Source organism: Coffea arabica, chromosome 1e (genome assembly GCF_036785885.1).
Source record: "Coffea arabica cultivar ET-39 chromosome 1e, Coffea Arabica ET-39 HiFi, whole genome shotgun sequence".
In the NCBI taxonomy this organism is placed as follows: Eukaryota; Viridiplantae; Streptophyta; class Magnoliopsida; order Gentianales; family Rubiaceae; genus Coffea; species Coffea arabica.
In genome coordinates this window covers 49,588,099-49,612,415 of record NC_092311.1, presented here as the reverse complement: position 1 = coordinate 49,612,415, position 24,317 = coordinate 49,588,099, and the positions used below count along the sequence as shown (strand labels likewise).

The window sequence follows — 24,317 nt, the reverse complement described above, 5'->3', positions numbered from 1 at the left end:
ATGGAGGCCCAACTTTCCTGCCATTCCTTGGTCTGTTTGGAAGCTGCGGACAAACCCGCCACAAGCAACAGGTTATGTAAAGCCGGGCCATTATTGCACTTGTTTAGTTCCGATAAGATAAGATTCCAATTCAAGCAAAATATTTCAGTAAAAATGTTAGGCAGCTAGCAGATTATTCAACTTCAATCATCATTAAATCTTAGCTGAGGCTTGTGAGAAACAAACAGCTTTTTTCGCTTCCTCAGAAGTAGGATACGAGTCCGTTTAATGTTTGCCACTGAGGCCTACGGCCATCACAATGCGACTGCCAATGCCAATTTATGTGAAGGAAATTAAGGGATTTTTTTTCTTCATATTTTGAAGCAAGGAACTACAAAGACAGCGTGGCCAAACAGGATCTCACATAACTGGACCTATGAATCCCACTGATTGAATCAATGACACGAGGACCAACCAAACGAGAAATTTCGTGCTCAACTTTTACAGCTTAAACCATAAGCCGTAAGGCTTACTGGACAAGAAGCATCCACGGGGCCTGACAGTAGTACATGAGGTGAGATTAGGGGTGAAATCGAGCCGAGTCGAGCTCGAGTAGTGGCGTACTCGAGCTCGAGCTCGACTCAGACCACCAGAGCTCGAGCTCGACTCGAGCTCGAGAAATAAAGATCGAGCTCGACTCGAGAAAAGCATATGCAGGCTCGAACTCGACTCGATCGAGCTCGACATGTCATTCGAGCTCGATATCAAGTCGAGTACTCGAGCTCGAATGAGCTCGAATAATCTAAAGAATCTAGTCTCTGTATCTTAAATGCAATACTACTAATTTGTACTAAACAATAAACTAAGTTGCACTAAACATTCGAATTAAAGTACATTAATATCAATTGAACAAGATTAATTGCAATGCAAAGAAACAAAACTTAGAAGCCAATTAAAGTCCTGGAGCCACATGGACAAGACTTAGAAGGGGAGACAGAGCAATATGCACGACAGGGGAGACAGTGAACTTCATTGCTTTAATTGGATGAGCATCAACTTCCTTTTCATTGGTCAAGGTTGCATTCTTGGTGATGAATTGATCCAAACCAACCATAGCAACTGTGTTACCACATCACATGGCACATCCTCAACTGTTTCCTGCTTCTTACCCATCCAAATAACTGTTCTTTGGACATTCTTAACATACAAGTCCTTTTTCTCTCCCGGAACATAGTTGGGACCCATGATTCTAACCTTCATGCCAATGACAATTTTTTCTAGAAAACACACGGCCAAAAGCAAAGAATCTACCTTTGTCAGATGCTGGAATCATCTTGGATACATAAAGCATAAGAAGTCCCTCAGGAAACACCTGTCCACACCTGTCCATGTTGTTGAGATTTTAAGACTTAAGATAGGACGAATCCTTTCTCCCAGAGCCTGTCGAATGACAGTTTCTGTTTGGACACACACACCCTCAATACAATCAACCACCACCAATGCACCATCAGTAATACGAAGGGCAGCAGTCACCTCAGATGAGAAATCAACATGCCCAGGGGAATCAATAAGATTAATAAGGATTCAAGATTCAAGAATTCTAGCTTCTAAAATTCAGAAATTCCGCAAAAGAGAAACCAATGAGAAACAAAAGGACCGGCAGATTAAAGAAACACCATATGCATGCAGAAACTAAGTGGCCATGATCCACATTAACATTTCAGCAATATACATAAGCAACAACCTGTTCTCAACCTCATCAGAATTTCATGAAAATACAAAAAGGAGTGCAACCAATTGAAAGGAACAATTTAGGGAAATTTTCTGGAGTCTAATGAGCATTTAGAAGCTCTTGTTTGTAATCTGGTAAATGAAACAGCTTGTTTGCTCCTTATGCATCTTCAAACTTTGGTGTACAATCTACAACACCTAGCCATACAAATATGACATCTACATGAAGCAAAGGGGAACAAACCCTGAATTGAAAAATGAGGCATTTCTGTCCATTTAAAAAGAAATTAATGTCAAAATGGGAAGTCCTCACCGTGAAAGAAAGTTATCTACGAAAATGGTCCTATCATAAGAAAGTTCGATTGAGCCATTTAACTATAGCAAAATAAGCATCTTTCGCACTTTTTGCCCATTTTGAGTACAAATACCCAAAAAGAAAATAACACAAGCTAATCAATTGACAATACCCAACTTTGATGCATATAACAGACAATTTCCATTATCTAAACCCTCAAAATCCATCTTTGTCTTAATTCCAGCTAAAATCAGTTTCTCTCCAAGCCTCCACCATTTACATTTATAATTAATCTTCCCTAAATAGTCTCATCTCAAGAGCATGGCAATAAAACATAAACAGGGAAAAAAAACTGAACGACAGTAAAACAAATCCCATATGCATTACACTCTGTTAGAATGGCTATATTATTAGTACTTGTACAGCACTTTTAGGCATATTTCAAAGGAACAACCTTCGTGGCAAACAAGAAAGAAAAAGGGTGACAATAAGGAACTACCAACAGTATTGAAGATTGTCTTTAAATTTTCTAATTCCTAGAATAATTTGTTGCGTTAAATAAAACTGCATAAGCTAGCATCAAAATTATTCTCCAGATTCCTGACCTACTTAAGAACATAACTGAATATTCTCATTAATCTCATTAATATACTAACTAGTTAACATTTAATAATCCAACTCAGATGTAAAGCAAATTTCTGAAACTTACCAATTCTTGAAGCTGTCGCGCCAACCACCGAATCACTTGTTGAAGGAATCGAGCTGCCCTCCATTTCCTCAAAGTTCCAGTATAGCAATGGAGAGGGAATGGGATACGCAAATGGAATATATTGAATCGCAGGCTGCAGCCCCCAATTTTTTTGGTTAGGGTTTGGAGATTAAAAATTAATATTACATTTATAAAATTGAACCTCATAATGCACATATTTACTACACAAATGCACAATAAGTACCTTAATTTGTCAAATGCAGCTGTTGAAATTGGTGGGTTTTGATTTGATTTCAAACCCTCACTCAAAGGTCGGCTACTCACGCTGCTATCTACTCCATTTTGAGCTAAACTGCTGAAGTGTTTAAAGCTTTAGATGATCGACTGCCTTGTCAGTTGTGGCTTGTGACAGTTGAGAAGATGAGCCAAAGAATAAGAGATTGAAATTTGAGAGTCAAGGTTGAAGAGTGAAGACTGAAGAGGAACGACCGAACGAAGAAGAAGAATGAACTATGAAGGATGGAATGACGGATTCGAGATTCGACGGAAGCTTTTTCATTTTTCGTTTTTAGTTTTCATCATTTCATCATATTTTCCAAGCCAAAATTACTTATTCACCCTTCATTATTACTACAACATAACTGGTTAAGCCCGTAAATATTCTAGCTAACAAACCTGAAAGAGTAAATTGATATATAAAATAAAATACAATATATATATGCTATCGAGCTCAAGCTACTCGACGAGCTCGAATTTCTTACTCCTAACTACTCGAGATCGACTCGATATACTGTAGCAAGTAGATCGAGATCGACTCGAACTCGAATTAGATCGAGCTCGAGTCGAGTAGCTAACCAAGCTACTCGCGAGCTCGATTCAAGCTACTCGATTTCTCTGCACCCCTAGGTGAGATTTCCTTAATAACATGAAGAGCTTCATTATTCTAAGTTCCAGTTGCAAGGCCATTAGCCATCAACTGGCGAGTGAATGGATTGATTAGCAGTGAAAGTAGCAACTAGCTGTCATATCTGGTTTCATCTAGACTTAAACCATGATGCTGCAGCAACTTATAATTAGAAAACGTCTAGGATACCTTGTCAAAACTGATATATGTGATCGACCACTAACACAGATATCGATCGCATCAAACATGCCTCAAGCAATTTTTCATAGTCTGAAAAGATACATATGTTTTGCTCATTACAGATTGAACAAACTCTTGCAAATTTGTTCATAGTCATTTAGTCTTGGGCTCACTCACACGGATACTACTTTTACACACGCCATGTTTTCAAGTACACATCGTGCATCAGTCACCAAAATGATTATGTAGACTAACCCATGATTGACCCACAAATTGTTCATAGTGGTGCAAAACATCCATTCAACAAAAAGCGTTGAATCCCAAAACACATGCAAAACATCCAAATAACATGAAACAGATGATGTGTAATCCGGAAACAGATAGTACAAAGCATGAAATATGCAACACTCAAAATCTACCCCACTGATCCACCCAAACCCACAAATTAAACATCTATTCGGCAAGAATCCCAGAAGACAAGTGCAAAAACATCTCAAAACCTAAAAAAGCGAAATAAACAGGGAGTCAACAGAACAAGGCGGCGCTCACTCTGCAAATAAGCTTCCAATCCTTGAAGAGTTAGTCAAGCCCAATGACCATTTGAAGAAACCGTATCACCTTCGTTGTATGATTACCATAAAGGCTGAGCATCACATATCCGTTTTACAACTAAAGAAGGAAATCAAATACTGGGAAACATGGATAATATGTCTACTACGAGCTGAAACAGATAGAAATTAAAAAAAAAAATCAATTAAAACGTATTTCCAAATTCCAATCATACGAAACATCGAAACCTAACAACACAAATGGTAGTAAAGGAAGCTAAACTACAGATAGTAAACTGTTGGTCTACGCATGAAAGAGGTTCCTTTAGCCCTCATCTCACAGGCTATAATCACTAATACTATCAGAAATCCAATTCAATCAGGTCTTTTCTTCCCGGTCATCACCTCACCACATATTTTACTCTGAGCGGTTCGCATACCTCTCAACCTTATCATCATTAAGATTAATGCCTACCATAGCCTCGCCAAGCCCGCAGCTCACGTCCGCCAGCACCTCCGGGTCGCTATAATGCGTGACCGCCTGCACAATCGCCCTCGCCCGCCTCGCCGGATCTCCGCTCTTGAACACCCCTGAGCCCACGAACACCCCGTCACATCCCAGCTGCATCATCAGCGCCGCATCCGCCGGCGTCGCAACTCCTCCGGCTGCAAAGTGGACGACCGGAAGCCTCCCCAATTGCTTGGTCTGCATCACCAAGTCATACGGGGACTGAATTTTTTTGGCAAACGAGAAGACCTCATCGTCATCCATGTTTCGGAGGACTCTGATATCACCCATCACGGAGCGGACGTGGCGGACGGCCTCGATGATGTTACCAGTGCCGGCCTCCCCTTTGGTACGAATCATGGCGGCGCCTTCCCTAATGCGGCGGAGGGCTTCCCCAAGGTTGCGGCAGCCGCAGACAAAAGGGATGCGGAAATTATGCTTATTAATGTGGTTTTCGTCGTCGGCAGGGGTGAGGACCTCCGACTCGTCGACGTAATCGATTCCGATGGCCTCGAGGATTTGGGCCTCGACGAAATGGCCAATCCGGGCCTTGGCCATGACGGGGATGGTAACGGCTTGCTTGATTTCTTTGATGAGCTGAGGGTCGGACATGCGGGCGACGCCGCCCTGGGAGCGGATGTCGGCGGGGACACGCTCGAGGGCCATGACGGCGCATGCACCAGCCTCTTCGGCGATGCGGGCCTGCTCGGGGGTGACAACGTCCATGATAACGCCGCCACGGAGCATCTGGGCAAGGCCCACTTTGACGGAGAAAGGGGATTTCTTTGCGGTCTCGGTGATTGCACCGTTGCCATAGACCGTTACGACACCGCTTCCGGCCATTATTGTTTCTTCGTTACGAGGGGGTGTGCGTAGATCGGGTGCGTGAAAATGTGGGGGAGGGATTGAATGAAGAATGGAGCTAAAAAGAAGAGGGCAGGAAATTCTTCTGTGGCTGTGGATGGCTTGGCTTTAAATACTAGCAAAAATAAAAGAATTTTCATCTGGAGGTTTTTTTTTTGAGGTTTTATTTTTCGATTCTTTCATAATGTAGCATTATTGGGCTTCAATCCCTCTGTCCCCAAAGCAGTCTCTGTCCCCTCTGTTCCTTATTTGTACATCTGCCATGTATCTTTAGCCTTTTGTTACTCAAGTTAGCCTTTTGATAATAATCTATTGACAAATTTACTCAAAATCAATTAAAACAGATAACTCAAAACTTTTTTTTATTTTCTTTTTAACAAAGCGTCTTGTTGATCATAAACATAGAAATCAACTAAAACTCTTCTTTATTTTGTTTGAGTTTGGATTAACAAAACTTGTCAACAGATTATTATCAAAAGGCTAACTTGAGTAACAAAAAGCTAGAGACACGTGACAAATGTACAAATAAGGGACAGAGACTACTTTGAAAACTGAGAATTTGAAGCCGTATTATTGCCTTTTGAGTTTTGAGTTTATAAATAGGAAATTATATTTTTCAATTTAATTTTTTATTTTGGGCCAGTACTATTTGTTTGTATCGTTCGCACTGTTGGTGCTTACTGTTTTGTTTCTTAATGCGGCTGCTGGCTCCCCCAATATCTTCTTTTTTTTTTTCCCGTTTATCTTCCGAATTGAAATACTACTAATTATTAAAACATGCTAGCATGAATAAAAAAAAAAAAGGAAAGCTAGAAGAAGAAAAAGAAGGGGTGGGAGTGGGAGGAGAAGATGTGGATGTTGATGGCACACGGAGACGCAAAAATGCTTGTTTCTAATACCGTCTTGGTACTGCTAGCATGGGAATATGGCAGAAGCTGCTTCCTCCTTTTTTACATAATAATAATAACTTATGTGATAAAGAATGGACAACAAAAAATAAATAAATTGAGCACATTTGAATAGCTTTAATTTTGATGCCAACCTTTCTTTTTAGTTTTCCTGATGAAGCCTTAAACACGGTAGGCTGCAAGGTTCACTCCATAATCACGAAGAAAGTAGTGGTGCTGCTATGTTTTACCCTCAAATGTTTACAAAAAAAAAAAAAATCGAGATATTAGATAGGTACTTGTTTCTATTTTTCAGTTATTTTCCAATTTAAAATTGGAGTTCTTAGTCCCGATCATGTGTCATTCATTACTCATGCCTGGAAATGTCATGCGTCAGAAATGGAAATTGGATATCTGCACAAATTTCTTCCAACCAACAATTTGTTTGAATAAATCTTATATACACTAAATAATAGTGTATGTATACACATCAAAGAATGCTTGTTCAAAGATGAAAGTGTATACACAATCGGTGTATAGAATATTAATTAGTAATTCAAATTGTTTTGGTGCACTAATTTTTTTTCCACCGATGATCATAGACAGTAATAAATTGGTTAAATTCTGTTAGAACAAAAATAAAAATAAAAGTGGCCTCAAACAGGGAGCTTTTTCTCCTTAAAGGCTTAAACTATTTAGAAAAATTCTCCTTCTCAAGCACTGTGAAACGACATGAAAAGCAAAAGGCAATTAAAGGATCACTTTCGCCCCTGGCCATTTGGTCCAGTGGTCATCACCATTAAAGGTGATGCTGGAGGTCAGGGTTCAATCCCTGCCTCCCACAAATTTGCCACGATTTGTGGCGGTCTTAATTGACCTTCATCGATGGAGTCTGTACTCACATCGAACCCCCTCCCCTTCCCCTTAGACTAGGCTAGATTAGGTTATAGGACATCTATCGTTTCGACAAAAAAAAAATTAAAGGATCACTTTCGATTGTACATGCACTTTCGTTTCAAAAACAAAAAAATAATGGAGTAATAAGAATCTCTTAAAAATTTTGGGTACTTCATTAACTAGTTGATGGCATGGTGCGCATGATTACGAACTCCATTCAGGGTCGGTCAAAGGCAAGTCTAACTACGCAAGTGATAAAGGCGGCGAATTGTAGGAGAGTTGTAATCAAACACTGGATATAGATTGTGTTGTATCAAACACTGAATTTAAGGTCCTCAGCCGCACTTTCAGTTATCAATTGGCTGGATGGTGTTAGTTTGTGAGCTCTAATTTAAATTGTGTTTTGCACCAGGATTTCGATTATCTCTGAGCGTTTCTTATCTAATTGTTTAGGATTAATTTTTGACTTGTTGAAAAAAAACTGGATATAGAAAGTATTAAGACTATTAATCACACTTTGCAGCCGCCAAATCTTTGACCGCTTTGTTGTCCTAATTCTAATCTTTTTCTTAACTTCTTTCATTCTCAGAAGGAATCTCTCCCATACGCACATGCCGTTTGCTTTCCAAGAAGTTGCTTCTCCTTTTCATGCTTTCCCTTTTCACCTTTTGTTCCTTTTTTTTTTTAAATAATTTTATCATTTGTATTTAAAAAAAAAAAGAAAAAAGACGACCATTAATTCCTTTTTGCCTTTAGGGTTTTTTTTTTTTTTTTTGTCATTCGTCATTTACTTACTTTACTCATATTCTAACATAATATAGAGGAAAACCCAACTAGACCTATAGAAGAACTGATGAAAACTGAACTACCGTCAGATCAAACGAATACATTACGCACCCGTATGAATTTGAGGAAACCTCGTCTTGTGGCAAATGAGGACTAACGGGTGCCTTTGGGGGCTGAGCAACCACCATTTCCTTTCACTTGTTATAAGTAGCACAATTAATGAGTCGACTCCTTCTGGGAACAAAAGCTGTTAAATTCCAGTTCTATTACATGCCACTCCAGCTTACCAAAGTGGTTTAAAGGCATAACTATGATTTGTGCAACTAATGCTACAAAATACTTCACCACTCTTCTATCGAATTTCAATTTGGCATTTCTAGAAAACTTTTACGGGCATATCATTTTCTTGACGCTAGCAAGTCGCATCATTTTCTTGACGCTAGCAAGTCGCGTCATTTTCTTGGCCTTGTTACTTTAAATTTCTAAAATACCAATTGCCAAATCTCCTCAGCCTCATTTTGAACCTTTCAGGTTCTGGGATTGATATGGGTACCGTATCAAATCCAGTTTCTGCCTATTTGTAAACTTTTCGTGGTGATTGTCCAAACACAGATCTTTTTCAAGTTCATATAATGCCAAGCTGAAAAATACCGACATATCTTATTCAACTTTGATAGTAGAAGCTAGAACAACTGTTTCACGTAGGAAATAATAATAATAATGATAAATAAAGAATAACTGAACTAATTAATAAACAGTCAAAAGAAAAGAAGCACTACTTGTCTATCTGAACGCATTTTCGGTGAACTTATCCCTCTACTCTTTCCGTTTGTTTCTGATTTTTCTTTCACGATTCTAAAGATCTTTGTCCAATCCAATGAAAAGGGGCCAAGGCTGGAATTAGCTTGGACTGCTAACAACTTATACTCTCTATCGTTCCTTCTGCTCAACTTATAAACTTACAGAAGCTGTATGACCAAAAAAGCAAATGTCAAACTGCGTATTTCTGTGACTCAACCCTCAGTATGATGTAAACTTGTTTGTTATCCCTATCAATGGTGATCAACGTTGCCACTTGAAAGCTAAATCGAGCAAGGGAGTGATGAAGAGGGGAAAGCAAGCGACTTTCTAAGGAATCGTCTTTGATTCTCATCAGCAAAGCAGAGCACTGAATCCACGCACACCTCCATGGCAGCAGGAGGTTGACGAGGTCTGAAATCCAGCAGCTTCGAGTATTCCACTAGGAGATGATACATGTAATCGTAGACCCTATCCATCGTCAAATTTCCAATGAAATCTTGGGCAGCTCTTCCCACTGCTTCAGCCTATTTAATTAAGATGTTGCGGAGAACTATTCAGTTTATAAATGCCAATTTTTGTTAAAGGAACGCAAGGATGCATATTTGTACACAACTTTTCTCTTGGCAACATTTCCTCTTTATTTTTCACTTGTTATAAATGTTTAGAAGGGGAGAGGGGCGATTAGGAAGTAGGAAATGGAGAGAATTGAAAACTCATTCTAAGATAAGGAATAAAAATTTGGCCCTAAGCTAAATATCTATAGAAATTCTATTCCGATCTATCCGTGAATGCAGAACAACAGTATTTTAGCATGACTTCCACTATGGACATGCTGAAAAATCACACACACTTGCAAATTGAAGGGTAACATTTCCTTATTTCCTTATTATTTTATCCCTCCCAGATGTGTGGTCGAAAGTGTGACTTATATCAGATTTTGCCACTTAAAATTCCAAGTTTGAAACCAACTAACATCTCACGATAATCCTGGTCAAGGAACAAAACAGAGAAAACTTTAATGCAAGATAAGAAAGAAGTGGTACCATATCAGGATGTCCATAGCCCCACTCAACAGCAAGCTTTATAGACAAGCACAAATCAGATGGACGAACCGGCAAATAATTTTTCTGCGGAGTCAGCCCACGACTGAAAAAATCTAGATATTCTGGTGATACTATAAGTGGAACTGAACCACATGCCAGAATGTATTTCAAGCTCACTGACCAAGCGTATCCTTCAGTATAGATCTTGTACCTGCATATTAAAGAAAACAGACACTAAAGGATCAACTAAATAGAGAAAAAGCTCTCTAATGATACACTTTCACAGAACCAATTAGGACTCATAAATTTGGTACCTTGCCATGTACATACTTATTTATTACATACTTTGTACAAACATCAGTGCAATGCGATGATGAGACATGTAATCTGTGGCGGGTGCCTCCAAAATCTAAGTGATTTGAATCATCTTCCAAGCTTGTGCATTTGGCAGGGTGATCAGAAGTGAGTGAATAGCAAAGACAAACCTAGATTACTACCAGACTATAGTTGAGTTTTACTCAGCTATCAGTTCATCCTCAATATATGGAGAAAAAAGAAATCTATAAATGAGGTTCCACTCAATGTTTTTAAACCAGTTGCAACCATGGCAGTATGTCCCAACTGCCAACTCGCTGTGGTTCTTGAAGTGGAGATATTGCAAGACTTGTAAAGCAACTTACTGATGGTTACACTGATCTGATAGTTTTGACTGCTTAAAACCTCCTCTTGCCGCTTCTCCCCAGTCCTGTGATCAGAAAGGTAAGGGGAAAAGGGGAAAATTTAGAAATTCCTTGCCTTCATGGCTCAGGATAAAAATCAACGTATGCAAAACACTGAAGGGGTGATGAAAATCGAAACCCATCAACCTGTCGCATTATTTGTGCTCTCCACATCTCAGTGTCATTGCATTGAAGCAACGCCATCCTAAGAGGAGAAGCAACATCAGGGTTTCCTTTCCAGTATGCTATAGGCGACTTCTTTCGCCAACTGTGAGCTTGTGAACCTTCTTTAATGCTTCTAAATTCTTCTTCCCATGGCTGTATATTGATTTCTGACCTGTCAAACATAGTTATTATTAACCATGAATATCAGACAGAAAATGTTCAAGCATTGAGTAAGAGCTTATGACAGAAAGACCATGCAACAATCACTGCCCAGAGTTCATAACAACCTTGAATTGAAACAAAGAAAACTATAACTAGAATATGACTATTGACAATTACAAATAGGCAGTCTTATAAACAGGAAAGGATGCATTTGGTGCTTCAAAAAACTGCATGAATCTTCCACTCAAATAGGATGATCATTGTCACAAATACATGTGAACTCCTTTACAACATGCTGTCTGTGAGCTTTACAACTCGACTAAATGCTTATTCAGTTCAAACTCATATTAGCCTAGTCACATAAAAAGAGGAAAAAGAACCGTATCATTGTGCCTGTAGATTGTACTTAACTACAATCACTTTACTTCTAAACATAACCAAGATTGGAGTACATAAAATTCCAGAATCTTACCAACCCCAGAAAGACCAATCAGGGAACGGAATATCAAAGTGTGCTGGTGTCGTGCAATAGCGAAACAATGGTAGAGGCATCGAAGCATGCTCAGTGCGATTAATAGTTGGCTTATCCATACAATCAAACATCAAATCCACATCTGGAATCTTGCCAGGGTACCTCCTAAGAAGCTGCAAGAAACTCCAAATAGTGAACATTGCCCGGCTCTGTACACAGGCATAATATAAGTCCACATACAATTTACCACCAATTATCAGAATCCTAAAAGCTGCAAAATTTTGAGCCCCCATAATGTGCCTCGCAGAGATCTTAGACTTAGTCCAGGGCTCCAAATCCCTGTGTATGTATTTAAAAAAATCAGGACAGCTTTCGCTTTTGGAAAGATCATGTTTTGGCGGGTTATGCTGTGAAGTGTTATCTGTGGTGCTGCGACCACAAGAAAGGTAAGAACACTGCAGAATTTTGGAAGCGACCGAGTACTTGGATTCTTGGTCTAAGGAGGATGGTTTTGGCGGGAAAGGATGCCATGGTGTGGGTTCCAAGTTGTGTCCGGCAATTGTTTTGGTGCTTGAAACGAAGCTCTGCACAAATGAATCCACCTGTTCAATCAAAAAAAAAAAAAAATACCGTCATCAATTTGGAAATGCAAAATTGAATCACTTGCAACCTTCCAGTCAAAGCTTTTTTATTTTTATTTTTATCTTTTTGGTGGGGGTGAGGGTTGGGCGTTCAGAGAGATCATGGATTTATAGACTTACGGGCCAATGTGATGCAACTAAGAAATCAATTTATTAGATAACAGACTAGATTTATTGTGATGCAACTAAGAAATCAATTTATCAGATAGCAGACTAGATATCAACTAAGAAATGGTCGGGAAGAATAACTTTCTGAGCAAAGATGAAGGATAGCGCAAACGTTATATGTTGTTCCACTCTAAGCATGCCCAAATAGGTAAAGAACAGAACCAAACACGTCCAAATAAAATACTAAGCAGTAACGACGTAAAGAATCAAACGAAAAGAGACCAAAAAAGGGCACCTCGAAGAAGAGGAGGATGGTGAAAGAGAGTGCGGCAACGACGACAAAGAAGCGGGGAATGAAGAAGGATGAGGAAGGGGAGCGATTGGCAGGCCTGGAAATGTTTGATAGAAGGCCCATTTTGTTAGTTGCTGGCGCTGGCGTTGGCGGTGGTGGAGATTGGGGATGAGGAGGGGCAGCAGCATTTTTTTCATCGTCGGCGAACGATTGCGTGTTTATTTAAAAATCTCTGTCACCAATACCATGCGAGCTCCGTCTCTTGAGCTCTTTGCTCTCTCTCCCATCTCTTTCTCTTTCACTCTTTCTTTCCTATTTTACAGTTGGCGGTTTTTGTTTTATCGGCCGGTACACGCACCCATATTCCACGTGGAATGTCCGCCTACTCCGTCTCCTCCCAATTATTTATTTATTTATTCATCCTTTGGTTTGCAAGTGGAATTGTTTTGGCGTCATCTGAAGCCTTTAACATATTCTTTGTGTGGTCAATAAAATAAATCATAACCTTTTTAAAAGCCAACAACTTTCATGCTGTTTTTTTTACCCAAAAAAAAAACTTGTGTTTGGATAAAGTATTATTTAAAATAATTATTATAGTATATTTTGTGATGTGATGTGATGTATTTAAAATAAAAAAATAATTAAAAATATTAAAAAAAATAAATAACATAGTTATGATACAAACGAAATATTATTTGAGATAATTTAACAATTCAAACACACTCGATCCTATGTATGTTTTTCTAATTAAAAGTTTGGTACCAACCCAAAGAACCGTAACCGGCTGACGCACTTAATTTATCATCCATTTAACGAATCCCATTTATTCTGTTAGTATTAATATCTTCGCCGCAGTCGAATATATCCTTACCAAAATATACTACCAATTAAATTACTCGCTTTAAATTCCCAACCTGCCGTTCATTTGAAATTGTCCCCACACTCCGAATTTGATTGGTGTACTAGAGGAGAGGAATGTTTCCTTCTTCTTTTTTTTTTGGCTTAATTACATTTATAGCGTGATTTCCTTTTTGACCCTATGGTAGTGGTGATTAGGTGAGATCCAATTTAGATGGATATCCAATTTCGGTAAAATGGAATTCAAAAAAATTGATTAATATCTAAAATAGTTTGAGAATGGATGTTTAATTTATTAGTAAATAGTGTTATAATTTCAGCTTCTAACAAATATGTGACATTAATATCGTACTAAGTAACGTATTAGTAACTTCTCTACTGTCAGTTACATATTAAATATACTTAACTATCCACCTAAAACCCCAATTCAAAACTTTGGATATTACCAAAATATCAATTATCCAGTCACAATGTAGTTATCAATATCCAAATTACCAAATAAAAGTTTGGACGATAATTGGATGTCAATTTTTTATTTTTTTTTAAAAAAGCAAACTTTTTTGTACTAAATTATTGATTATCGGCCGATGAACACCCCTAGTGGTTATCTATACAATATATAAAAAGAGGGAGTTGACATAAACATTTCGTGTCATTTCCTTAAAAAAAACCATTTTTTGCCCTAATCACCAACCACATTTGCTCGCATAAGTACTTATAATTATCCCAAATACTGAGATTACCAAATTATGTATTATTTTATTGAAGAAACACAATTATAAGTTTTTTAATGACACAAATTGAATATCCCTTTAACACTAGTTTTTATTATGTAGCTAAACCATTTTATGGTGATGGAATATGTGGATGGTTCGCAATTTAATCTTAAACGGGAAATATTATTGTTAGCCAATTAGGCAACTATGCTAGGGCAACTGGCAGGTCAAGATTTGAGCTATTGATCCTTTTTTTTTCAATAAAATGTGTTGGAAAAAAGTCTTTGGCAACTGGTAATGTTTTCAAATAGAAATGGAGTTTAAGTGGGAAAAAATGACGAACTTAGGGATCATTATTACAATACTTAATCCGAGTTTAAGTGTAGCCGCCGAGGAGATACTCCGCGTAGGGGCAAACTCCACCAGTCCCTTATTCCCCATTAGATAAGAGAAATTCCTCCACCTGTTGCCGAAATTGTCCAGCGGGCTTCTTAGGGCCCATGAACAAAATTTGACTGCGAAACAGAGCCCCAACGTTTCAAGCAGAAGACAATAATAACTGACAAGAGGGCACCAGTACACTACCGTACACCCAAAAAAAAGCAGTCCTATTCTCTTAGAATAAGCAAGGATTCCTCCAGAAAATCATGTACTTCTATGTTGAATACCATTCACTTACAATAATTGTCTATTTATACTGATCTAGGCACGTAAAGAAAGCCATTATGCTTCAAATTTGTTTGAAGCTTTACATGGAAGACTGAGGATTCCTATCAAGAAAAAATTTAGCTACGATTTACATGGACCTGTAACTGTAGTCAAGCTCATGCAACCCAATCTAAAAATGGTATGCATCTTCCTTGTGCTCCATTTCTGATGCATCTTCCAGCAAGGTTTCCGCATCATTTTTTCAGTGAGCAGTTTCACTTCACTCGGTGCTAGACTCGTTTCCCAAACAGGAAACTCAATATCTACACGCTAAAAATCTTCCTCACCTTCTTCATTGCCTTACGGCAGATTGGACATTTACCAGCCTCCTCCATGGCCCTGCATAAAGACACACGGAATTATGGATATGAGATTTTGAAACCACAATTTTCATCTTAACGAACTTTCCAACAACTAAAATGCCATTCGTGTTTTGTCAATTCCCCTTCTCCCCCTTCCACTGCTCCTTCATGAAGGCAGGAAAAAAAAAAATGAAGGGCATAAATTTTTTAAATTTCTTTTCCAAATATGGCACCGGCATTGATAAAGAATGACCATTCCAAGAATCCAAGATTTTCTCGGTATAAGAGCAACAGTGAAGTCAACTAACCTTTTCCCACAAGTAAAGCAGGCAGCACAATGCCCACAAGGAAGAAAGAAACAGTCACGAAATGCATCCGAGCAAAGGATGCAAAGCTGTCTATGATCTTTAAGGCCGTCTCCCTCCTTTAGTTGCTTTCCATCAGGGGTGGCTATTGAGTCATTCAACTCCTCTTCATCGTGTGACATTGAATCAACAGAGCCCCAACTAGAAAGATCATCATCCTTCTGAGAAAGCAGTGGGGCTCTTTCAGATGCTGTCATCCCAGCTTGGAATCCTGTCTCATATTCTCCAGTAATCCTAAATGAGAAGCAAATTTTTGTTGCCAGTATAAGGAGGACGGTCATTGAGGCTGCAAATATAGCAAATCCACATTCAGTGTCACACACTTTTCTGGGTGCCGCAGAAAAAATATCAAATTCAGAAAACACAAACCTGATCCAACAAAGTATGAAATCCATCGTTGACCATAAGATACTTGTGCATGCCATATATAATTGGTCATACCCTGGAAACATTGAATCATGGATTAATATGTGGAGACACTACAATTTAGATGGATGATAGAGGTTCACTTTGACAAAAGACAAAGCTAATATTCTTGACTGCACAACACATTAATGTTGATCAATGCAGCAACTTCCTCATACTGAGCATGTAATATACTTTCTTATCTACATCTAAGTGATAATATCATTAGCCCAGTCGCAAAGGCATAAAAAGTAACAAATCTGGGCCATGAAAATGTAGTGATTAGCCAAAACATTGAAAAAAAAAACCAGCAAGATCTTAATCTGGCGTCCACCTTGGACATGAAGTCAATGAAACAGAACCGCTGAACTTGGATAACTCTGTGTTTGATTTTTTTTTTTTTTAAAAAAAACCCACGATATATTCTAATTAGTTTGAAAGCATTTGTTTTCATGACTGCAGTCATAATCGTCAGGGATAAAAAGCAATCTAACTTGCATAATCAAACTAGAGAGAGAGAGAGGGAGGGAGGGAGAGAAGAATACAAAAAATTAATGTTGACTGTCATGAACTAAATTTCTGCTAAGAATAATAGTAAGACACACACTGAAAGTAGCTGCCTTACCAGCTCTGGGCCAGGAGTAGTGATGATAGCAGCATTTCCCATGAAAAATAGCCTCCAAATGCAAGGCCGATGACTCACTGAGCAATTATAATTGGCTTGAGTTGTATTGTACGTCAGAGCCTCTATTGTGAAGTTCAACTGAACCTATACAATTTGATTGAATTCATCAAACGGCATGATGTAAACTGTCAGATACTGTTTTAGCTCTTTGTAAGGTACAACTAACAATAACCTTGCTTCCCCATAATGTCCCCACATATGGGATCAACTGACCTTTGATTGATACCAGGCATCTATTAACTTTCAAGAGCTAGTTATTCAGATGCAATAATGTTAAAATTACCCTTTCCTGGCCCAACCAAAAATGCAACATGAACTTGATCCCTTTAGTAAGACAAACTAGTTTCATTTGCCCTTGAGTCCTGGTGGAACCAAATATTCTATTACTGTTATTCTTAAACTTAAAAGGTAGTGGACGTGCATTAGATATTTTTAAAATGCTTCCCTTTTTCATCTGTAAAATTCCAGAGACGCATTTAAAGTTTCTTTATTTTCAATAAAAAGAAAAATCTGCTAATTGTCAAATTGTCACCGTAATTGTTGATTTTAAGGGATAGAAAAACTTAAGCTGTAAGACATGCTATAGGGAACCTGGTAGTAATTTCATAAATTAATATCAATCTGCATGAGGCAAGAGGGATTGTGATGATATTACCTCTACTGACAGAAACTATTTTCAGAATTATTACTAGTAATGAAGCACAATAATTCTTTCATCATTTCTCAAAAACATCCATGAGCAGCCTAAAGAAGTATCCTACATGCTTTTACCTTAGTTGAGTTCAGTTCCATCGAGGTATCCTAAGTAATGCACAAATGATGGAAAGCAGTTATACAGAACGAAATAACCTTATGAAAGTCATAAGAACAGACAAGAAATTCATTTGTCTAAACATCTGCATTTAGAGCTCAATGGAATGGTTTTTGAGCCAACAAGTAACAAACCAAATGTCTATCTAAAGTAGCCTAAAGTAATAAAAGAGGGAGGTTGCCAGAAGGGGGGGAAAACAAAAAGAGTATGCTTGACTTTTAACTACCTTCAGAAGCCAGGTCAAAATCATTCCCACAAGAAATTTACAGTGCTGTTCGCTCTTTTCTGCCTTGGAGGAATGTCAAGTAAACATCTAGCACATTATGGGACGTCAATACTTCTACCATAATTTCATTGAAAGATATTTAGTCTATGCCACTGCAGTCGTTCTAATTAATTTCCAATTTTAAAATATGCGTGCTTGAAACTTTTAATCTATAAAAGTGATGTAATCACGAAGTATTTATAAGAGTCAAGATGTTGAGCTTACCTGCACTTCCTCAAAGTTCAAGTTCCCCAATGCAATATAATACATTTTGGATCTCAAAATTTCCTGCTCTACTGTTCCAGTTCCTGCAAGGAGTATCAAATGAAAAAAGAAAGGAAACAAAAGCCATAGATGCTCAAAGCAACTCAAAAAAAAGGGTAATGATGAAACTACTACATCTGTTCTCTCTCTCTCTCACTCACAGAGAGAGAGAGAGAGAGACAGAGAGAGAGAGAGAGATTTAGCTGTTTACCATGGATAATGTTCCAGGATAAAGTCGTAGTGGGTTGTGATGGGTCCCCAATCCAATCAACAAGGTTTCCTTTTCCTTCAAAATAAATTACAGGAAAGTTAGACCAGAAATGGGAATGTAGAAAGAAAAGGGAGCAGTATAAAGCCAAAATTTCAACCAGTTAGAATTAAAAAATATCTCTAGATGGTTTCAGATGAGGACTCTTTAATCAGGATCTCAAGGACAGGATTAACCTAACAGTAGGTCTAGAAACTCACCACCTGCCTTCCTGTCCCAAAAAGCAAGACACGCACACACACAAAGCAACCTTCAAAGTTTTTCAAGGTTCTCAAAAATTTTTCGATGAAGATGGCAAAGATTCTGAAATAGGATAAGTCCTGAAATTCATATTTGAATCCTTTCAGGCCTAGAAATTATATTCTGATACAAATCGTGCCTATTATCACAATCAGAAACTCTAGTCAACACGATCTAATTTTTTTTAAAGACTCTGACCCATTGGATTTTTACCATCAAGCCTTACTAGATCAAACACTTATAAACAACAATTGAGACAGTTGTATGCACTGAATAACTAAACACAGCAATCAGAAAGATTCCAGAGATCCAGAGCTTTTACCTTCAACTATTACAAGGGACAAAGCAGCACCAGTTGGACTTTTTACACAGTATGAAACACGTATTTTCGACCCTTTGTTCAGAAAGTATTGCCACTCCTGTAGAACAAAGATGTTTTCAACTACGCACTTTAGTCAAAAGAGCTCAAAAGACTCAAGAAATCATTGAATTTTGAGACCCAAGAGGCAACCGAAGAAACTTTACCCTGTGGTTTCCAGGTTCAACAAATGCAACATGTGCCTCTGTCCAGGTAATTTTAACATCCAGAGGAGGTAATTCATTAAACCCATACAGAACTGGTCGGTGTTTTGATTCATGTAATTCCTTGACCTGTATGTATATAAACCAACTCAAACTCTCGTGTTTTGCGCCAGAGAAAGCAGCAAGAGTAGAAGAAAAGCATCCAACAACTGACCTTGATTGACTGCACGAAAAATGGATTGGCATCTAAAAGGCGTGAACTATTAGGACCCAACTCAATGTTTGAAGGTCCATAAAATCCCAGTATCACAGCAAGACAAGCTGTCAAAAATCCAAATAAAAACTCAAGATTCGCGCATATGTTGTATGATCAAAATTTACAGAAATACGGAGTCTTTCACGCCAAAAAACAGCACTACAACTAATTGGGTTTTCTCTATTCAAAATCACTATCTCTCTTGACAAGACACCGGAAACACATTTGTTGAGTTCGTCAAACAAAGAAAGAATAATAGAGCAACATTTAGACAAATCATGTGCCCAATTCAAGAAAATTTCAAAAAGAAAAGAAAATAGTAGTACCCAAAATCCAAAGAGTGACGAGGACTATGAATGCAGCACACGCCTCATCTCTGATACTTGCGTTAACCACCTGAAATACTGAAACATTTAGGCGATAAGATACCGGGCGATGGCGGTGCTGATGCGGGGGGTGGTACTGCTCAAGGTCGTTTGGGGTTCGATCACGGGCAAGAAATGCATTCTCCTCTTGTTCTTGAACATGTGCAGAAGATGAAGATGATGGAGCCTCGTGGTTTACTGAATCAGAAGAAGCAACCGTAAGCCCACCAGTAATGACGTCCATTCTTGACCGCAGCACGAAGACAACGAAATACTGGCTAGTACTAAAAGAAACAAATATGGAGTGACCTGGATTTGGATTAGTTAAAGATTGCTTGACAAGTTATTGGAAGTTTGAGTGCAGATAAAGGAAAAGGGAAGTTAAATTGGAAAGAGATAAAGACGGAGGGAATGACAAACTTTCTACTGCAGTGAATACCAGTGCTTTTTCAAGAAAGTAAGGAAAGAGGAAAGTGGGCTTGATTCTGATAGTGTAGGATGAAGGCTAGAGCAATTAACATGGGCAATTGAGAATTCATGGTGGAAATTCATCTGTTTTACTAAATAGCCTTCTTCCGGTTTTTGTACATCTCCTATATCTGATTCTGTATCAGTTTTCGTACTTCTCACACAAATTTCAAAGGCTCTGAAAAATGAATCTGGAAACAGCATCAAATGGTGGACAGTGGTCCAACAGAATTGTTTGAAAAATGTGGACGAGGTGGTTGGGATGGGTGGCAGCGCTGAATGGGGCGATGGCACTTGATGCACTCACCAACCGGTCTCTCGGGGTTTCGCCGTTTCGGTGTGCACAGTTGAGTGACTCAGCTCTAAACTCCCACCAGTTGGGCTGGGCACTTTGGTGTCGCGGGAAGAGTGTTAGTTGTTGATTTGACCCCTTATGCTGAGCCAAAACTGAAAACTGTAACTGATGGATAAAAGTAGGCCCTGGCGGCCTCTGATCAGTGCTCAACTCCAATTATCGTACATCATGGCCTGGACACCTCCTCAGTTTGTTACCTTGTATTCGCAGATAGTATATATATTAATTAATCAGCACCTTTAAATGCGTGGACATATGCAAAAGATGAAATATGCTTCTCGTAAAATTGAAATCTGAAATTATCAAATTAATGAATTATTCAATATTAAATTTGATATATTTAAATATATATCATATTAAATGATAAACGAATAACTTATCACTTATTTTTTTAGACCAAATTTTGCCTATGAAATTTAGTGGCCGCTTAATGAATTCAGATGTTCTAATTTTGATGATCAAACACGTCTGAATATGTTAAAATTTTAATTCATTATATTTAAGTGCTGAATTAGATTGTCAAACAAGATTGAAACCTAAATTCAAATTAAAATCAAATAATATGTATTCAAAATTACTAGTATATACACTACTAACACAAAAGAAATTAATTCTCTTTTAACAGTGTCAATATATGTCTAGATTAAGTAGGGATGTGACAATTAGATTCTCCTAATATTATTTTCTTTCATTTTTAAGTAAATTGTTTCACCAAGATGTCGTAGAGACTTGAGACTCGCTTAGAAATCTTACTTAGGGCTGCTTGGAGTTGCAGCAGTATATTGAAAAGTACTTCTCTAATAGATCTTTTAATAAAAGTACTTATCAACTGCTTAAATGTCTTTAAATATATTATTTGGATATACAATTCAATAGGTACTTATTATATTAGATAATGTGTAATTTAAAAATCTTTAAAAGTATTTATCTTTTTATTTGGTTCATAAATTAGGATAAGATGATTAAATTTGGTATTTTATTTTTCAAATCACAAAAGCTAATTTAAAAGCACCAAATTTGAGTTTTTGCTAAAAGTACTTTTAACACTAAAAACTCTGCTTCTAATTTTATGAAATGATGTTCACCAAACACTTTAAAAATAATTTTAGGAGCTAAAAGTAACGTGATGCGACTGCCGAAAACCGTGTCCGAGCTGATGCGGCCGACCTGATTGGAAAAGTCGAGCTGGGATCGTGCTAGGTGACCTGAGAAGAAAGAACGGAGGCGGGACTGATGTCCCTGGGATAACTCCGACGGTCAAGTTAGTTTGGCCGTAGAATGATATAGTAATAGTAGAGAATACTTGTGAGCGTACCTTGCGTAGTCTTGATAGCGGAGTATATATAGGACCGTTCGAGTTGTAGTTTCCTTATGGGAGTCAAAGTTCCCTTAGGGTTCGGAGTCTTCCTAGGGTTTCCCGCGGCGGCCCCTAAATGTTCGGAGACGGCGGCCCATCAAGCCCATCATAGGAGACATTCAACATGCCGAGCTGGCTTTCTTAGGCCGAGCTGGCCCATGCCAGCCTCGAGGTACCTACTGCCGACCTGCCGCGTGTGGTCTACCGACCTGACACATGTCATGCGCGGATTTGCCCCACTACACTAGCCCCCCTTGAGTCTAGAGTCACCGAGGGGTCGCGTGAATGTAGACCAAATCTCGAGGCGTCAGGTCTGCCAGGGATGGGACCCACGATCCCACGACCGTGCACCTTGTACGGATAACCGCCACGCATGCTGTCATAACCGTTACTTCAGGGGTCACGTCCGCCCATGACGGTAGTTGTCAGCTCAAACGTTTTCCAAGGTGACGGTTTCTCAGCAATAAATTTTGAGATTTCAATTCGGGACTCTTCATCTTCCCGCCCTGGTGGCCTATAAATAGGCCCTACCAGACGTCACTTTCATGCTTCCTTTCTCATTTCTCCTCCTTCACAAATTTTACCAGCTCGCTCCCTGTCTAGAGAGTTCCAGAGTAGCGCTTTCCCTTAAGCACATATCAGCTCTTCATCCACTAGTAAGTCTTCTTTTCCCTTTTATGTCTTCTTCCTCCACGCACTCAGACATCACCAGCTCGGCACCTAGGCGTAGAGTAGTCCGACCTGCACCTATAGAAATAATCTCTTCCTCCTCTAGCTCTTCTTCTTCCAGCTCGTTAGAGTACCTACCTTCCCCCATTCATTCTCCTGCTTTAGAGATGGACCAACCCACCCAACCTGTCCGGCCTGACGCTGGAGCTGCCGACCTAGGGATTCCCCTAGAGGTAACTCCAGCTCGGACCAGGGCGGGACCTTCCAGGGGGCCGGATATCGACTTCGGGGAAGTCGAGCTTATCCCCCCTATCCTAGACCAGGGAAGTGTCGACGAGCTGGTGGGGAGGTATGATATCCCCCTTCAGTTCGAGGCCAGGGCTGCCCGACCAGGGGAGTACGCTTGCCGACCTCCTTCTGAGTTTGTGGCTATCTACAGGGATCAGCTCATAGCTGGTCTCCGTCTTCCCATTCCCCAATTCCTTTACCAAATTCTAACCTTCTGGGGAATTCGTATAACCCAGCTCGTTCCAAACGCCATCAGATCGATCCTCGGCTTTTTTATTATGTGCCGAGTCCTCGAAATTCCATACTCTCTAGACCTTTTCAGGTCATTCTTTCAGATGAAAGTGAGCGGGCCAGTTCATGGCTGGTTCTATTTTGCTTGCAGGAGCGGGGGAGAACTCCCAACCCGCGAGCTGTTCACGCACACCCCCTCTTCCATTAAGGGCTGGAAAGCTCAGTTCTTCTATGTGAAGAACACGGGTTTCCCTCCCCTGACCTGGAGGGAGGAGACCCAGGTGTCCGACCCCATTCCTTCACCTCTTCCTGCGGCCGAACTGGACCTCCTGGTCAGCTCGGATGCTCGATTATCGGTGAAGGAATTTAGCAATGCCCAGCTCCGGTCGGCGGGGCTGATTCGAGCAGAGGTGAACGACCCTGCGCCTGACCTCCGACCTCTCACACCCGAGGAGCTTACAGCTTGTAATCCCTTTGATCTTCTTTTCCTTGCTTTCCTTTCTTTTCCTTTGTCGCACGAACTGACCCCTTTCTTTGCTCTCAGTGAAGAGGTTCTCCCAGCTTCTGAACATAGGAGGGACAGGCAGCTCGCGCGCGGCTACCTCGGTACCCTCCTCAGCTCCTGGTGACGTGGCTCCTCCCCCACCAGAGCCTATTCCCGCAGCTCAGTCTACCCCCTTGGAGGAACCCAAAAAGAAGAGGAGGAAGACCACCGCCAAGAAAGCCAGGACCGAGGTGACCACCTCGGCTACACCTACCCCCCAACCATCTCCTACTGGCGCTTCCACGGAGCACTATGGGGTCAACACTGCCGAGCTGCAGGCCTCATCTGAGTCGCCCCCTTCGATGTGGCGGACGAGGAACATCATTCCTCTCAAGCCCCCCACCGAGCTGAGCACACATCCCCACCCCCTCCATTTCTGCCCGAAGTGGGGGTTGTCGATGAATGACCGAGCTCAGTTTCCAGAGGCTGCTCGAGAGCTCGTCAAAGGTTCGGTACTCCCACGCGACCATCACTTTATCCAGCTCGCATCCAACTCCGAGTTGCTGTCGCACTACTACCTGAGCGCAGCCCAGGTAGCTTCTTCACTTGGTACTTTATTAGTATCCTTAATCCATAGACTTCTCATAGTTGGACCTGCAGCTCAACGTCGCCGGTGCCGAGCTGGCTCAGCGATATGAAAACATGGGAGAGAATCTCTCCCAGGCTGATGCGGCCAAGAACAGG

General features: G+C 39.7%; 3 protein-coding genes across 3 annotated transcripts; all 3 read right to left on the bottom strand.

Moving 5' to 3' along the window:
- Positions 1-4,535: 4,535 nt before the first annotated feature.
- Positions 4,536-5,813, bottom strand: LOC113711179 (probable pyridoxal 5'-phosphate synthase subunit PDX1). Its single transcript, XM_027234363.2, has one exon. It carries the CDS (start codon positions 5,695-5,697, stop codon positions 4,765-4,767), a length of 933 nt encoding a protein of 310 aa, XP_027090164.1. The 5' UTR covers positions 5,698-5,813; the 3' UTR covers positions 4,536-4,764.
- Positions 5,814-8,929: 3,116 nt separating this feature from the next.
- On the bottom strand, positions 8,930-12,980 carry LOC113711170 (uncharacterized). Its single transcript, XM_027234355.2, has 6 exons — positions 12,695-12,980; positions 11,651-12,252; positions 10,999-11,188; positions 10,813-10,877; positions 10,133-10,343; positions 8,930-9,613 (listed from the first exon to the last, which is right to left on the bottom strand). The coding sequence occupies exons 1-6, from the start codon at positions 12,812-12,814 to the stop codon at positions 9,371-9,373; spliced, it is 1,431 nt and encodes a 476-aa protein (XP_027090156.1). The 5' UTR covers positions 12,815-12,980; the 3' UTR covers positions 8,930-9,370.
- Positions 12,981-14,897: 1,917 nt separating this feature from the next.
- Positions 14,898-20,602, bottom strand: LOC113711161 (E3 ubiquitin-protein ligase APD2). The gene is made up of 10 exons (XM_027234346.2): positions 19,683-20,602; positions 19,315-19,421; positions 19,104-19,229; positions 18,901-18,997; positions 18,282-18,356; positions 18,032-18,114; positions 16,671-16,814; positions 16,010-16,082; positions 15,584-15,926; positions 14,898-15,312 (listed from the first exon to the last, which is right to left on the bottom strand). Exons 1-10 carry the CDS (start codon positions 19,963-19,965, stop codon positions 15,237-15,239), a joined length of 1,407 nt encoding a protein of 468 aa, XP_027090147.1. The 5' UTR covers positions 19,966-20,602; the 3' UTR covers positions 14,898-15,236.
- Positions 20,603-24,317: the final 3,715 nt, after the last annotated feature.

What these genes read in the sequence shown, in the direction of transcription:
- LOC113711179 (XM_027234363.2), bottom strand. Translation starts at nt 5,697, where the DNA reads ATGGCCGGAAGCGGTGTCGTAACGGTCTATGGCAACGGTGCAATCACC.
- LOC113711170 (XM_027234355.2), bottom strand. Translation starts at nt 12,814, where the DNA reads ATGGGCCTTCTATCAAACATTTCCAGGCCTGCCAATCGCTCCCCTTCC. An exon ending in GATTGGTCTTTCTGGGGTTG is followed by an intron (nt 11,189 to 11,650) that starts GTAAGATTCTGG and finishes TATGTTTGACAG; the next exon opens with GTCAGAAATCAATATACAGC. An exon ending in TCAGATCAGTGTAACCATCA is followed by an intron (nt 10,344 to 10,812) that starts GTAAGTTGCTTT and finishes TTTAATATGCAG; the next exon opens with GTACAAGATCTATACTGAAG.
- LOC113711161 (XM_027234346.2), bottom strand. Translation starts at nt 19,965, where the DNA reads ATGGACGTCATTACTGGTGGGCTTACGGTTGCTTCTTCTGATTCAGTA. An exon ending in CGTCACTCTTTGGATTTTGG is followed by an intron (nt 19,422 to 19,682) that starts GTACTACTATTT and finishes GATTTTTGACAG; the next exon opens with CTTGTCTTGCTGTGATACTG. An exon ending in CTACTCCTGGCCCAGAGCTG is followed by an intron (nt 16,083 to 16,670) that starts GTAAGGCAGCTA and finishes CAATGTTTCCAG; the next exon opens with GGTATGACCAATTATATATG.